The sequence below is a fragment of the Oncorhynchus kisutch genome, linkage group LG6 (assembly GCF_002021735.2).
Source record: "Oncorhynchus kisutch isolate 150728-3 linkage group LG6, Okis_V2, whole genome shotgun sequence".
NCBI lineage: Eukaryota > Metazoa > Chordata > Actinopteri > Salmoniformes > Salmonidae > Oncorhynchus > Oncorhynchus kisutch.
In genome coordinates, this window is record NC_034179.2 from 69,760,060 (window position 1) to 69,776,243 (window position 16,184).

At 45.7% G+C, this 16,184-nt stretch overlaps 3 protein-coding genes across 3 annotated transcripts; 1 reads left to right on the top strand and 2 right to left on the bottom strand.

Moving 5' to 3' along the window:
• Positions 1-99: 99 nt before the first annotated feature.
• Positions 100-6,834, bottom strand: LOC109892237 (cytosolic 5'-nucleotidase 3). Its single transcript, XM_020484676.2, has 9 exons — positions 6,632-6,834; positions 5,730-5,828; positions 5,532-5,601; positions 5,351-5,397; positions 5,075-5,160; positions 4,214-4,303; positions 3,871-4,033; positions 3,463-3,663; positions 100-3,235 (listed from the first exon to the last, which is right to left on the bottom strand). The coding sequence occupies exons 1-9, from the start codon at positions 6,632-6,634 to the stop codon at positions 3,125-3,127; spliced, it is 870 nt and encodes a 289-aa protein (XP_020340265.1). The 5' UTR covers positions 6,635-6,834; the 3' UTR covers positions 100-3,124.
• A 972-nt stretch (positions 6,835-7,806) lies between these two features.
• On the top strand, positions 7,807-9,674 carry LOC109891917 (kelch-like protein 10). Its single transcript, XM_031825965.1, has 4 exons — positions 7,807-8,238; positions 8,353-8,970; positions 9,057-9,206; positions 9,306-9,674. The coding sequence occupies exons 1-4, from the start codon at positions 7,822-7,824 to the stop codon at positions 9,672-9,674; spliced, it is 1,554 nt and encodes a 517-aa protein (XP_031681825.1). The 5' UTR covers positions 7,807-7,821.
• A 650-nt stretch (positions 9,675-10,324) lies between these two features.
• Positions 10,325-15,910, bottom strand: LOC109892238 (kelch-like protein 11). The gene is made up of 2 exons (XM_031827297.1): positions 15,284-15,910; positions 10,325-14,979 (listed from the first exon to the last, which is right to left on the bottom strand). Exons 1-2 carry the CDS (start codon positions 15,811-15,813, stop codon positions 13,395-13,397), a joined length of 2,115 nt encoding a protein of 704 aa, XP_031683157.1. The 5' UTR covers positions 15,814-15,910; the 3' UTR covers positions 10,325-13,394.
• Between the last annotated feature and the right edge of the window lie 274 nt (positions 15,911-16,184).

A 16,184-nucleotide genomic window follows, 5' to 3' on the forward strand; every position in this document is an offset into this window, starting at 1 on the left:
CTGGGAATAACATTTAATATATAGTTCCCTGGGAATGGCATCATTAGTGATTACAAAATTGGATTTTGGCATGTTTTATAAAAAGGAAATAGACCTAGATGAAGTGAAACAAGGGTTCAGTGGCCACATTTTATTTACAGTTGTGGAGAGGTTATCCTGTTCTGCCTACGTATCTCATACAGGTGAAAAATACAATCTAGTGACACAATGTAGCGAACACACTGTCCCCTCAAAATACAATGTAGCGAACACACTGTCCCCACACACGTCTCTCTTGCGTACTGTACCTGTGACATCGCCATTTAATATGAATGGATTTCCACTTTAAACATGTCACTGGGTGAAAATGTTATACTATAATTTGGCAAAACATACTAATAATAGCAATAGAATCCGATGCCTTGGCTGTACCAAGAACTAAACACCTCCATTATGTGGCAATTAAATGTTTTGCCGTCATACAAAAAATTAAAAGTACTAAATATTCAGATGTTCTTCACCATAAACCGAATAGGTCAACCATTACTTTTACAGGACTCAAAGGCAACAATTGGACTCTAAAAGATACAACATAATCAAAACTCTGCTGTTTTACAGAAAGTGATGGCATTTCAGAGAAAATATAAACATGGCAAATATTTAAAATTCTATTACTTTTGTCATGTACTTTCGATGTATCAAGGCTAAAGGTGGATGGATTTTTGAGACTAGCATGGAGTGATACTGTAAATGTCAATATATACACATGGCTCGAATTACTATTACTTTGACCACATGGTGGCACTGTGGCGCCAAAAAAGTCCATTGTAAAACGTAGCCACGCACACAACCCTATGCCATAATACCGTGACACAGTATCATCAGATTCCATACTGATGATATCCACATAAAACAGTGGTCTATTGTTAAGAGCTGAAAATAAATAAGTGCCTAACATGAACCTCATTTACTGTAATCATTCTCATTGAATAGACACTTCTCAAAAAAAAAAGGGCGAGAACAAAGTCTCACGAAACAAAAAAGATGGGGTATAGTGTATAGAACACTAAGATAAAACACTGGTGTTTCAAACTGACACGGCAAAAGTCAAGTTAGATTGCCCACTATCCTGTCCTCTTTTCCTTTATATGACAAGGATAGGTCCCACATGACAAACAAACCATAACTCATTCAACTTTCATCTATACAGAGAAGACAACATCTAGATCTAAACAACAGCACCCACATGCATACATACAGTACCAGTCAAAAGTTGACACACCTACTCATTCCAGAGTGTTTCTTTATTAGTGAAGACATCAAAACGATGAAATAACACCAAAAAAAAAGTGAACAAATCAAAATATATTTTATATTTGAGATTCTTCAAAGTAGCCACCCTTTGCCTTGATGACAGCTTTGCACACTCATGGCATTCTCTCAACCAGCTTCATGAGGTAGTCACCTGGAATGCATTTCAATTAACAGGTGTGCCTTGTTAAAAGTTAATTTGTGGAATTTCTTTCCTTCTTAATGCATTTGAGCCAATCAGTTGTGTTGTGACAAGGTAGGGGTGGTATACAAAAGATAAGTCCATATTATGACAAGAACAGCTCAAATAAGCAAAGAGAAATTCCAATCCATTATTACTTTCAAACATGAAGGTCAGTCAATGCGGAACATTTCAAGAAATTTTAAAGTTTCTTCAAGTGGAGTCGCAAAAAACCATCAAGAGCTATGGTTAAACTGGCTCTCATGAGGACCAAAGGAAAACCCCCTCTAAGTTCTTTAGAGTTACCAGCCTCAGAAATGGCAGCCCAAATAAATACTTCACAGAGTTCAAGAAACATACACATCTCAACATCAACTGTTCAGAAGAGACAGCATGAATCAGTCCTTCATGGTCGAATTGCTGCAAAGATACACTATTAGAGAGAGACACCAATAAGAGATTTGCTTTGGCCAAAAAACACAAGCAATAGACATTAGACATTAGACCGGTGGAAATCTGTCCTTAGGTTTGATGAGTTAAAAGTTGAGATTTTTGGTTCCAACTGCTGTCTTTGTGAGATGCAGAGTAGGTGAACGGATGATCTCTGCATGTGTGGTTCCCACCGTGAAGTACAGAGAAGGTGTGATGATGTGGAGGTGTTTTGCTGGTGACACTGTCTGTGATTTATTTAAAATTCAAGGCACACTTAACCAGCATGGCTACCACAGGATTCTGCAGCGATACGCCATCCCATCTGCTTTACACCCCGCTGGACTATCATTTGTTTTTCAACAGGACAATGACCCAACACACCTCCAGGCTGCATCAGATGACCTGGCCTCCACAAACACCCGACCTCAAACCAATTGAGATGGTTTGGGATGAGTTGGACCACAGAGTAAAGTTAAAGCAGCCAAGAAGTGCTCAGCATATGTGGGAACTCCTTCAAGACCGTTGGAAAAGCATTCCAGGTGAAGCTGGTTGAGAGAATATCAAGAGTGTGTCATCAAGGCAAAGGGTGGCTACTTTGAAGAATCTGAAATATAAACTATATTTTGATTTGTTTAACACTTTTTTTTAGTTACTACATGATTCCAAATGTGTTATTTCATAGTTTTGATGTCTTCACTATTATTCTAAAATGTACAAAATTGTAAAAATAAAGAAAAACCCTTGAATGTGTAGGTGTGTCCAAACGTTTTACTGGTGCTGTACATTCCTCATATGTAGACAGAGCATACATATCACCAGTGACGTTTCTCTCTCCACAAACCCAATACACATTTACCAGACGGGGAAGTCACCTAGTTTCCCTGTTCCATTTCAGTTGTGACCGTAGGGTTGCTGAGTAGAGTAAATCAAATCAAATTGTAGGACTATAAAGGATGTTGCTCTCAAGTTGTAAGTGTTCAACAAGGATTCAACTGGAGGAGCGTGGAAGGGCGACACAGTCTGGAATCCATCCCAGCGACCCACACAAAAAGCCATTGGAGCTTTAGTAAAAGACCAAAAACAATACCATTCTGACTTGGCTCATGGTATTTGACTACTGGCACTTCCTGAGCAAGAGCTTCCTAAACCAGCACGACATATTTCCTGTAGCGTCGGAACGCTCGTTACTGATTGGCCAGTGAGATGAAGTTCATGGTCATGTCACTTGGTCATGGTGAGGTGGAGCAGTAGGGCGTTCGGCACTTCCATGGTCTCATCCTTCACCAGCACGATGTCATAAGCATTCAGGTAGGACGTCTTCCTCTCCTCCACCTGAGAAAGATCATGCCGAGAGGGAACGGTTAACAACGGGTCAATGTCCAACGACATTTAAACAGTGCTTGAACAAGCTGACTGTGCATTAAAACAAGTCAATTGCCTTAAAATACAACTTCGGAGTAAAAACAGTAGGTAAAAACATGACTTCTTGCATGGTTGAGGGTTTATTAGGGTGTGAGAGAGAGAGATCTTTGGTGTACGTGTAGCCAGTACTACCCTACCTTGTCGTTGAGGAAGCCGATCTTGAGGATGTTCTCCATGCTGTGCACCCCATCAGCCATGGTCAGGTCCCCCAGAGAGTCTCCCAACAGCAGGACGTTGTGGCGTGACTTGAGCTCCTGGAAGTGGCCCGTGTTCAGCAGAGCTCCCTCCCTCTTGTTATATATGTGGATCAGCTCCCCTTTGAAGGCCTTCAGCACTCCCTGAGAATGAGGGACACCAATGGGTTGAATCCTCATTCAAACCACTAACCTTTTACCCAGTCTTTGCGTCGTCACCAGCATAGGAAGAGCGCATTTAATGCAATGAAACTAAGTGTTTTCATGACAACCCCCTCTCCCTACTCAACTCCATAGAGGCTACCTGTATTGTATATACTGTGGTTTGTGTGTCAGCGATAGCCTACTCACAGTCTCATCAAAGTCCATGTAGTTGGAGAAGACCTTGACGTTGGGGTGAAAGACCCCGGCCTGGCGGATCACCTCCTCCAGCACGTCTCCTAGCCCAGCAGAGAAGATGAGCAGAGGGATTCTGTGCTCCTGCAGGTGGTCAAAGAACAGCTCGTAGCCCTCCCTGGGGAGACAGCAGCATAGATAGCGCTGTAATCACTACCATTATAGTCATCATCCTGGTCATCATTAACATTATTGACTTGATATGGCTTCATAATTTGGTACCATCTATGCTATCGATGACTTTACGCTACTAAACAGCTATAATTGTGGTTTGGCAACAGTAGCGGCGTCTTCTCACCTGAGCATAGCATCGGACTCCTTCACCATATCCTTCAGCAGGTCTTTCCTGATGCGCTGCTGCACCAGAAGAGTATGGGCTTTAGTCCACCTATGGGATGCATGAAACAAGGGGATTGGTTAACCCCATCAGTCCCGAGACCCCAGCAAAAATCGCCTTTTCATTTATCTGACTTTCATTTATCTGCATGTCCAGCCCTTATATTTAGCATCACAATGAAGTGTTTTTCCATTTTATTTTCAGGACAACCAGGGCAACAAGTAGAACACAGAACAATTTGACATAAACAGTGGCATTCATGAGTTTTATTGACAAATGTCAATAAGAAAAGAAAGTCTGCTGAAGCAAAAAAAAATCATTAAAATGAATTGATATGAATGCTGTAGAGAAATGGTTTACTCAGTGGCAAATGAATATCCAACTAGTCAATGTCAACCATTTGGAGTTACAGTATTATAGACACTTTGTCCAAGAATTTCCTACGATATTCTATGTAGAAGAACCCCTTACATTCTTACGACTCTTCTGTAGCTTGTAAGCGTCATAGAGCAAAGCGTGTGAGTTCGTGAGCGTCTCAGATTTTCATAGATAGCTTTTCACACAGACGAATGTTTGGACGCAGAAGAATAAGATGAATCCGATGGTACAACCCAGAAGTCTGTAGCTTAAACATACAATGTTTAAAACGGGTTAGAAGTTTAAAAAAATGTGTCAGTATAACAGTGGGACTCATCGGTTAAATGAAACTGCAGGGAAGCGCCTATGTTTGTTGTAGAACAGAGGGTATTGGTCAGTTTGACAGCAAAGTGATGTGTTACTGGTCTAGAAGGGCAGTGATTGGCTCAGAGAGCTGTGACTCACCACTCCACCATGAGCGGCAGCTTCTCCTCCGCTGTCCGTTTGGAATCGATCTCTATGGGGTAATATGTGTTGAGCAGGTCCTTCAGCTGAACCGAGGGAGAATGGACAACACTCAGAAAGGATAAACGGGCTAGTACGCATCTAGAAAAGACAGTTATTTTCCACTCATTTAAGCAGTGAATCTTGTGTCATCGTTTTTCTAATCTACACAACTTTATCTGCAAAATCACAGGAAGTTCTGTCATGTGCTCTAGTTGTTCTTCTGATTAAATATACCTGTGCTTTGCACTCCTCACTGATGAGCTTGCTGTTGTCCAGGATATCTATAAAAATAATACAGATGCAAACATTCTCATGGGCTTGTCGAAAAAACCACCAGTGACAAGATATGGACCCCTTAACTCTACGTACACATTAGTATCTTCTCCGTACAATCTATCCCAGACTTTGTACTTACTGTGACTGGTAGGGCACCGCTTCCCATTGTAGGCAAACCGTGTGAGGGTCATGTCGAAGTCTGAAATCACCTGAAAAAGCAAGAGACATTGTCAACATATTATCAAGCAAACCTCTCAGAATAAATCAAAACACTTGGGTGTGGTACCCATAGAATTATATATACAATCCTAATTTAATAGGATCTCGGTGGTGGTACCTGAATCGTGCTGGTGCCAGCCTTCTGCATGGCCTTGATGATCTCCTCCACCCTCTGAGGGTCCCTCATACACACTGAGGGACTGGACAGCTCCGGGATCTATGGAGGAGGGAGACAAGGAGTGAGGAGAGAGAGAAACAGAAGAGATAAATATTTCTCCACTACATTGTTATCATTTACCAGACACTCTTATCCAGAGTGACATGCAGGAGCAATCAAGGGCACATTAACAGATTGTCCACCTAGTTGGCTCAGAGATTCAAACCAGCAACCTTTCGATTACTTACCCAGCACTCATAACCATTAGGCTACCTGCCGCCCCTAAACACTTATGTGATGATAAACCCTCATATTCACTGAAGGCCACTGTGCTTGCTGCTGTTTACAGCATTTACCATATACAGAGCACAGATTAAAGTGATTTCACAGCAGCCTAGCTTTGGGACACAACATCGGGAGCCCGTGTATTGGTTGGATCAATAACGTCACATCACAGACTCCTGATGTTGTGTCCCAAACCTAACAGCAGTCCTGCTGCGGATAACATCGTATGCATCCAGCTGATACATTGTTAAAATACTGTACTGAGGAGCTGTAGCCTAGACAATTCTTCACATATCTATCGCATGACATCCCCTCATTTGCAGCTGTTGTCACAGCTAGGACTTGAATTAATGGGTTCTTACACTAGGGTAAACTAATACCCCAATCACATACTTAACAAGCATGAACAAGTACTCTGTGTGATTTTACTTTTTGAGATTGTAATGTTATGTCACTGTCACATAACTAGCAATAGAAATTAGGCAGGTAGTTTGTAATAACTAAAGTTACGTTTAAATAGCTAGCTAGCCATTTCAGTCATTCACTCAGTGGCAATCAGGAAAATAAAGTACACATACCATTTTTCTAGAGAGATGTTGTTTAATTCAACAAAAGTTCAAAGATCCAAACGATGGATCTAGCTAGAAATGCAATCAATGAGTTATATAACTAGCTAGCTAGCATTTAGCTATGCTGCAATAACCAGTCTACACCGAGGGCTCGCATTTGCTGGCATAAATTGAGGAAGTAAGTGTGTGCGTTTAACATCTTCCCCAGTACCACAAAAGCAGTATTACATGTTCCTAATATAATTTATGTTCTGATAGAGCAGATTAAGAAAGTATTATGGCAAATGGTGTGCTTCTATGTATTCTTAATTCACGTTCTCTCACACTAAATCTGAAATGGACTGTAATTTAATAACATGTATTATGTAGTGTCAAATATTAGTGTTAAATGACTGTTACACATTCACTGTACGATCATTAGGCATATAAATCAGATAGATCAAATGAAACACAAACTTTTTATGACAAGTGAGGCTGATGCTCTGATTCCATTTGCTCATCGCTGTGATGTAATAATGAACAACTTTGGAACATAATATAAGTGGAACGTTCACAATTCACAATCCTTAGATTAACACAGCTGATGTAGTAAACCAGCTAAATGTCTAAGCCGAAGAGCTAGCAAAACCCCATTAAATATAGTTTAGAATAGATTTATTACGCAAGGAATGAATGAACTGGAAGAGACGGCCACCTCCATCAAATTTCAAAGATGCAACATGGAGAGGAAAATGAGTGCTATGACCTGTACAATCTTTAACGAGCTACGTCTCGAGGGAAAACTCTGTGATGTGGTCATCAAAGTCAATGGCATCGAGTTCAATGCCCACAAGAACATCCTTTGTGGATGCAGCTCATACTTCCGGTGAGTAGCTAACCCTGGTTGGGATAGGTTGGGTTGGGATGTGCTGGCCAGACGACATTCCCATTCTGGCTTTGAATGAGAATGCGAGAACTTAGTTGATTTATGGTATCTCTGCCTTGGTCCAACTCTCTGTAATTATTAGTTACTTTTGGGGAGTCCTGAGGAACTTTGTTCAATTGCAATGCTGTAGTGAGAAGAATATTGAGTCCTTGATGATGTTTCTATCTCCCTGTATTATTATAACCCCTGACCCTTGACCCACAGTGCGCTCTTCACAAGCGGCTGGAACAACGTCGAGAAGCGGGTCTACAGCATTCCTGGTGTGAACCCAGACATGATGCGCCTGATCATCGAGTATGCCTACACACGTTCCGTGCCTGTGACTGCAGAGAATGTAGAACCACTCCTGGCGGCTGCAGACCAGTTCTGCATCCTGGGGATCGTGAGGGCCTGCTGCGACTATCTGGAGGCCCAGCTCTGTCTGCAGAACTGCATCGGCATCTGCAAGTTTGCAGACTTCTACTCCTGCCCTGATCTGCGCCGCCGGGCCTACCTCTTCATCCTGCACCACTTTGAGATGGTGCGTTTCTCGGAGGAGTTCATGGAGCTCTCTCTGGCACAGCTCTGTGACATCATCGAGAAGGACGACCTGAATGTGAAGCAGGAGGATGTTGTGTTTGAGGCGGTCCTACGCTGGATCAACCACTCGCCTCAGGACCGCAAGGCCCACGTCTCTGTGCTGCTGCCCAAGGTGAGAGGTGAACAATAGTGTCAATGTTTTACTGTTGGATAACTTTTGTAAGTTTGGGTGTCGGGCTAGTCAACTGCTAACCACACGTCTGTCTGTCTGTGTCTGTGTGCTTAGGTCCGCATGTCCTTGATGACAGCCGACTACTTCATGAACAACGTGAAGAACAATACCCTGGTGAAGGACAATGATGACTGCAAGCCTATCATCATCAGTGCCCTGAAGGCCATGTACGACCTGAACATGAACGGGCCCTCCAACACTGACTTCCGCAACCCTCTGACCCGCCCACGTCTGCCTTATGCCATTCTATTGGCCATCGGTGGCTGGAGCGGTGGCAGTCCCACCAATGGCATTGAGGCGTATGATGCGCGGGCTGACCGGTGGGTGAATGTGACCCGGGAGGAGGAGAGCCCTCGAGCCTACCATGGAGCTGCTTACCTCAATGGCTTTGTCTACTGTGTGGGTGGCTTTGACAGTGTTGACTACTTTAACAGTGTACGTAAGTTCAACCCTGTCACACGGACCTGGCACCAGGTGGCCCCCATGCACTCGCGGCGCTGCTACGTCAGTGTGGCGGTGCTGGATGGCTGTATCTATGCCATGGGTGGCTTTGATGGTTACGTACGACTGAACACCGCTGAGTGTTATGAGCCTGAGACTAATCAGTGGACCCTGATTGCACCCATGCATGAGCAGAGGAGTGATGCCAGTGCTACCACACTACATGGCAAGGTGAGCGGAACAGAGGGACCTGGGAGAGAACTTCATGATGGATAATGACTTTTGCTAATAAAATGTTGGCATGATCTTTTCTCTAGGTGTACATCTGCGGTGGCTTCAATGGGAATGAGTGCTTGTTCACAGCAGAGAGTTACAGCCCCCAGACCAACCAGTGGACTCTGACCGCCCCCATGAGAAGCAGGCGCAGTGGTGTGGGGGTCATCGCCTATGCGGAGCAGGTCTATGCGGTGAGCAGAACATTCACATGCACAATGCATTTCAGCACCTTATTCAGTAAGAGCTGAAAGTTAAGAAATATTTGACTCAAGTTTCCTGTCCTCTCCCAGGTCGGCGGCTTCGATGGGGCTAACCGCCTGCGTAACGCTGAGGCCTACAACCCGCTGACCAACACATGGCGCACGGTGCCCACCATGTTCAACCCGCGCAGCAACTTTGGCATTGAGGTGGTGGACGACCTCCTGTTCGTGGTGGGGGGCTTCAATGGCTTCACCACTACCTTCAACGTGGAGTGCTATGACGAGAAAACAGAGGAGTGGTACGACGCCCACGACATGGGCATCTTCCGCAGTGCCCTCAGCTGCTGCGTGGTGCACGGGCTGCCCAACGTGGCCCAGTACGCAGCCCCCCGGGACTCCCTCCAGCCCCCCCGGGAAGAGCTGAAGCTCTCCGCTTCCAACAGCATCCTGTCTGTTTGACGTCCCCTCGCCCCTATCCCCCACCCTGACCCCTTCCTGCCCACCGTATCCCACTTACCACTGGCATTTATCATGCGCAAATAAATCCACTACTGCATGTCCCAGAGGAAATCCCATATACATATATAAATGTCTATATTTCTTATTGCATCTGCAAGGGTGATTGTACTATTCTTTTTCTACTGTGTTAGTAGAAGGGAAGATTGACTGTACTGAATTTGTAACTGTGCTTGGCTCATGCCCAATGACTCTGTGCATAGTACATAGCACTGTTTAATGTCCATGTAGAGGCCTCTAGTGACCAAAAGGCTGTTTTAGAATTGGCAGCGCCAGAGGGCTTCCAACCTTTTAATGTTGTCAACCTGGTGGGACTTCCAACATTATTGGCTGATCCCTCATGGTCATCAGGAGGATTGCCCCAATGACACTGCCCATGCTCTCACAGATGCTATATTGGGATGCTTTCTCTATCATTCTCTATGCTTTGTAAAAATTAAAAATTAAATTAAAAAGGAGGTTGTCACTTTGGAGGAGAACATTCCACCCAAGGAAAAGACAGATGTATATAAAGCTAGTCTTGAAAACTACCCAATAATATTGACCAAAATGACATTCAGAATTTAGATAACCCCTTACACAAGAAACCAAGGTTGTATAAAAAAAAGCAATTTTAATTGCAAGTGATGACATCAGCATTTTTTTTTTTTTACATCCAATATATTGACACAATGCCAGACGGCCACATGCAAAGCAAAATATATATTGCCAACATATGTGAATAATATTCTTTCAAATGCTATGCAAGAGGAACAAAACTGAGGAAATACACTTTCATTGCATTCTCAAAATTATAGTGCTTTACGTTATAAATTAGCTTCAGGGATAGTGCTTATAACAATCAATGAACTCTTGAACTCAATGGCAACACATTCACCTTGATATGGTCATTCCACTCAGTAACATAAGGATAACCTCTAGTCTATACCAGTGGTTCACAATCTTTTTTGGTTACCACCAACTGACTTTTGCTCTGCCTGGAATCCCCCCCCCTGTGCATTTTACCACTAACCCTATGGACTCCGTCTTTTCCAAGTACCCCCTGTGGATAGGCCAAGTACCCCTGGTTGGGAACCACTGGTCTATATAGCTCATCTGACCGTCTTTGGAGGGTGAGGAGAACATACACCAATGTGGCAGGATCTCTCAGATGAACCCCTGAATAAGCCTGAGGTACAGCAACAGGTTTCCCTCACACTTCACATCACATTCATTTTGGATTACTATGCAAATCACTGTAGTGTACATATTTTCTCACATGGGAACAGAATAGATTATCGGCTGGTGTTGGATTCAATGATCAATTAAAAGAAAAAAAATGCAAATCGGCCATATCTGAAGACAAATATGACAGGTAAACCCACTCGGACTTAAATATCACAAACTGATTAAGGGGTAGACAAGTGCACTACGAAGCATGCTTTTCACCAGCTTTGCCAAGCATTCTTTACCAAGCATTCTTTACCATACGCAGACACACACGTAATCAAGTCCCCCGGAACCACACCCTCCAGCCATTAAACTCAAAACCAATGCAGACAAAATAAGAAGAGAAACATTCATAAACTCCCACCTAGGTCCTTCTACACAATGTTCCTACCAACAGGAATGTGACGAGCAGAAGACTGAAGAATAATTCAACAGAATGGTTGATGGAATTTCAAATTATCAATGGAATGTTACCAAGTTAAGACTGTTTCATTAAGGGGCCTGTGCGAGTGGCGCAGCGGTCTACGACACTGCATCGTAGTGCTAGGAGAGGATTTGGCCGGCAGGGATGTCCTTGTCTCATCGCGCACTAGCGACTCCTGTGGCGGGACAGGCGCAGTGCACGCTGACACGGTCGCCAGGTGTACGGTGTTTCCTCCAACACATTGGTGCGGCTGGCATCCGGGTTAAGTGGTCATTGTGTTGTGTTTCGGAGGATGCACGGCTCTCGACTATCGCCTCTCCCGAGTCTGTACGGGAGTTGCAGAGATGAGACAAGACTAACTACCAATTGGGTAAAAAAAAAAGTAATTAATAATATTTTAAGATACCTGTCAGAAAACACTGACAAGGAGAATTTTCCACAAGACAGAATGATGACCATCACTCTTGCAGACGGATGGGTGCACACGAGTCTAATTAAGAGAATGGGGATGGATGAATAAACTCTCTCCATCTGTCTCAGACTCCCACCATCTCCATTCTCCTTTCCAACTTCTTATCTTTCTAACTGATGCCACATGGGAGATTTCTCTCGACTACCCCTCTCTGCACTGACTGCTCAAAGAAATACACTATCGATCGTCAGTAATAAGCAACCAGGGGAGGAGAGATGTCTAATTTACTGCGCTCCATTAAGGAAACAGGGGAAAACCACAACCCACATAGATAGTGATGGTAAATCACTAATTAAGTTGTCCACTCTTGATTGGACAGTAGATCTGATAATAAATATAAGACAATTCTCCTTTCATTCATGATAAGCTATAATAACAACAAGCGGAGCCATTCAGATGAGGCTAGTATAAAGCACAGAAGAGCCATCCGGCATTGGTAAGGGTTTGGTCCGACTGACTGGTAGGGCCAGGATGACACCAGTATGGCAATAATTTTTCCATGGCAAAAATGAATACACGAAACAGACCGAACCTGTAGGTCCTTTAATAACCTGCTGTATGTAACATATTGTGTGCTATAGCTTGGAAAAAGAAATGTGACTCTGGATGACATAACATTTTTGTTTTCCTAACGATGTAAAATCTGCTTCGTGTTACGTTCACTTGCCACGACACTAACGAGTATCGCAATACTGGTACTGTCCCGACCCTACAGCTGGACAGAGAGTGTGTGTGTGTGTATGTATGTATGAATGAATGAATGATATTTGCATGGAGAGACTGTCAGTGTCCTGATGGAATGTCATAGAGAGCGACTGACTTCACTAAGCACATTGGATTGGAGGAATATAGATTCTGCCGTATTGAAGGTTTACATTGCCTACATCATAGAAGCATAAAAGGGGGACAGAAAATATTTATATATAATAAAAGTATACATATACAACTATATACTATATGCATGTATAAAAAGACAAACATCACCTGTGCCTGACGTACATACGTAGTGTAGTCCGATGTTGGTCACTGTACAACACTCTATTCACATTTGTAACATTCAGCCTGTCCTCCCCACATAGACTAACACCTGGACAGCACAGAGTCATATCCCTCCCACATCTCCCAGCCTTGAACACCATAGTCTCAACCAACACCATAGTCTCAACCAACACCATAGTCTTAACCAACACCATAGTCTCAACCAACACCATAGTCTCAACCAACACCATAGTCTCAACCAACACCATAGTCTCAACCAACACCATAGTCTCAACCAACACCATAGTCTCAACCAACACCATAGTCTCAACCAACACCATAGTCTCAACCAACACCATAGTCTCAACCAACACCATAGTCTCAACCTGATGATCTGGCACAGAGTTCTCTTGAAAGAGAACCAACATGAGAGCAACATAGGAGCCGCTGCTCCAGCAGGTTATGGGTGGGGGTTGATGACGATGGCTTCCAGGGGATGTTTGGGGCTTGGAGCTTGGAGCTGGACTGGGCTGCTCCCCCACTGGGGTGGATGTGATGGACAGACAGGGGTTGCGATAGCTCAGCACTCGATCTGAGACTGCAGCTGCCTGCGCAGGGTGAGGGTGCGCCGGTGTAGCTGCTGCATCTGCTGCATACGGTCCCGCTGGCGGGCCAGGTTCTGGGGCATGGGGTAGCGCTGGCAGCCGTACAGGAAGCGGTAGGGGATGCGTACGTGACAGGCGGTGGCGCGGCAGCGCGGCTGGGGCATGGGTGGCAGCAGCATCCAGCGCTTCCTTTCAGCAGAGTAGCGGTAGGCCTCTTTGCGGTACTGCTTGTCCACGTCATCGCTGTTCTTCCAGCCTCCGATCACAAACACGTCCTCGTCGAAGTGGCAGATGGCGGCGCCCTCGACGCTGGTGACCTCAGGCGGCAAGCTCTCCAGGATCTCGTCTGATATGTGGGCGCTGATCTTCTGCTTGGCAGCCTCATCCCGCACCGTGTAGCTCTTAGGGCAGCACGAGGCCGTGTGGTAGAAGTTGGTGGAGGCTACGGCCATCTGGAACACACAGTAGTTGTCTATGAGCGGCAGGGAGTCCACATCCTGCCACTGGCGGCTCTCTGTGTCGTAACGTGTGGTGACCGTCTTCAGCCCGTCCTCGTTGTCCGTGTCCACCGGCGTGCGTGCCGTCACATATACGTAGCGGTCCTCCACGCTCACCGCCTTCACGTCCCGCAGGATCTTGGGCGCCGACTCCAGGTTGTGCCACTTGTCCGGCTCCGGCTCGTACACGCTCACGTCCTTGAAGCCGGGGCTGAAGTTGCCGTGGCCACCGATGCTATACAGGATGTCTTTGATACAGGTGAGACCAAAGGAGTGTTTACGTGTGGTCAGGTTGCTCACCTGTTCCCAGGTGTTGCGGTTGGGGTTGTAGCGCTCCACGGTCTTGGCGAAGCCCGGTTCCATGGATCCCGCTACGTAGATGTGGGACTCTGTGGTGGCGATGGCATGGCCATCCAGGTGGTTGTGGATGTGGGGCAGGTTAACCCAGCGGTCCTCGTAGATGAAGTAACCCACACATTCACTCAGGTAGTCACCCCCCTCCGACACCCCGCCCACCACCATGATCACGTCCATGTTCTGGCCGAAGCGCGGCTGGAAGGAGGCCATGTAGGATGACCAGAACTCCAGGTCAGCTGACTTGAGGTTCTCACAGCGGATGGCGTGGCCCTCCACGGCGTCGGACACCAGGCGGAGACAGGCCTGGTTGGCAGCCACCAGTGCCTCATTCTTCACCACACGCGTCAGACAGGTGGGCTTAATCTGGGGTAGCCGGAGGAGACGGAACAACTCCTCAAAGTACCTCCCCCGCTGTTCTGTGTTCCTCTGGACCCACTTCACCACAGCCTCAAACAGCACCTCTTCCTCGTCCACAGTGATCTCTGCGTCAGACAGCCAATCCCTCACCAGGTGGAAGGGCAGGGTGTAGAACTCCTCGTCCTGGATGACCTTGTGGAAGTTGCGTCGGATCATGTCTGCGGCCCGCAGAGCCAGCTGGTCCAGGGTGTACATGTGGGCCAGGCTGTGCACCGCCACACAGTTGGCCAGGCTCAGCTTCTTCTTCAAGAACTCCCCACAGAACTCCTTCAGATGCAGCAGCAGGAACCTGCAGCCAAAACACACAATCAATAACAGAACATGAGAAACAAACATTGGCAAGGCCATTTATGACACCCATGAACTCAGCACACTCAAATTCAGGGTTGACAAGTTACAGGATGGTCAGTGCTATCCGGGACCCATGGGACGTCCCGACCCTAAACCCTAAACAATATGCTTGTGACACCTCCAGTAAGCCAAAACAACATCATTATGTCGCTGAACTACATACAAATAATCAAGTACTAGCATGTGGCGATTAAATGGATTATGCACATTAAAAGGAACACTAATGTAAATTGTAAACAAACCTGTCAGCAAGCTCTAACACTTCATGCACATTGCAGGTGCTCACACGTATTTCTCCGATGTACATGTACTGAATGACACTCTCCACCGTCTCCGGGTCTGGTCCCAATTCAGCGCTCCATTCCTTCAACTCAACACGACCCGACAGCGACTCGGAGAACTGCCCTCCCAGCAACGGCGTGAAATAGTCCGTAGCCGCGGCCAGTACAGAACGGTGAGCGGAAAGCTCACAGCTCTGAACATTCCCGGTTGCCGCCCCACTGCTGAAGGCCAGCGTCACGTCGCAGAACAATCCCTGTTTCCTCTGTTCGTTCTGCCGCCGAGATAGCTCTGTGCAGTGGGAAGAGGAGGTGAAATCCTCGGCCTCTTCAGTGTCCCCGTCCCCGACAAGGACGCTGGGCGTGCTGCTACCGCTACTACCCCGGCTAGAGTCATCTGGTTTCGGGGGTGCAGCTGCCATTCTGGCGGTGGTCGTAAGAATTCGGAATTGCAGTAAACTCGTGTGGGAAAGGACACACACGCAGACACACATACATAAACTCAAAACACAGACGGAATTACTGACATGCGCAGTGGATGCAAGGCGTTACTGCTCGGCGTGTGTCGTAAAGCCCCTCCCACTCACTTGTGGCTGACAGGAGAAGCTTTTGTGCTTCTTCAACCTCCGCTTTCTCTGCCAAATTAGGGTATCATCAATTCACCTTCTCTGAGTGGGTGTCTGAATGACCTGAATGGAAGCTACACATGGATGTTTCCATTCATTTAATGTGATGGATGTTCTTTCATATAAAAGGGCAAGGCCAATACATAGTCCCGCTCTGTTACATAAGGGAGTAGAATCACTTTGCCATGAATGTACAGAAATGACATCCCCAGAGCACATAAAACAGGACAGAGGTCTGG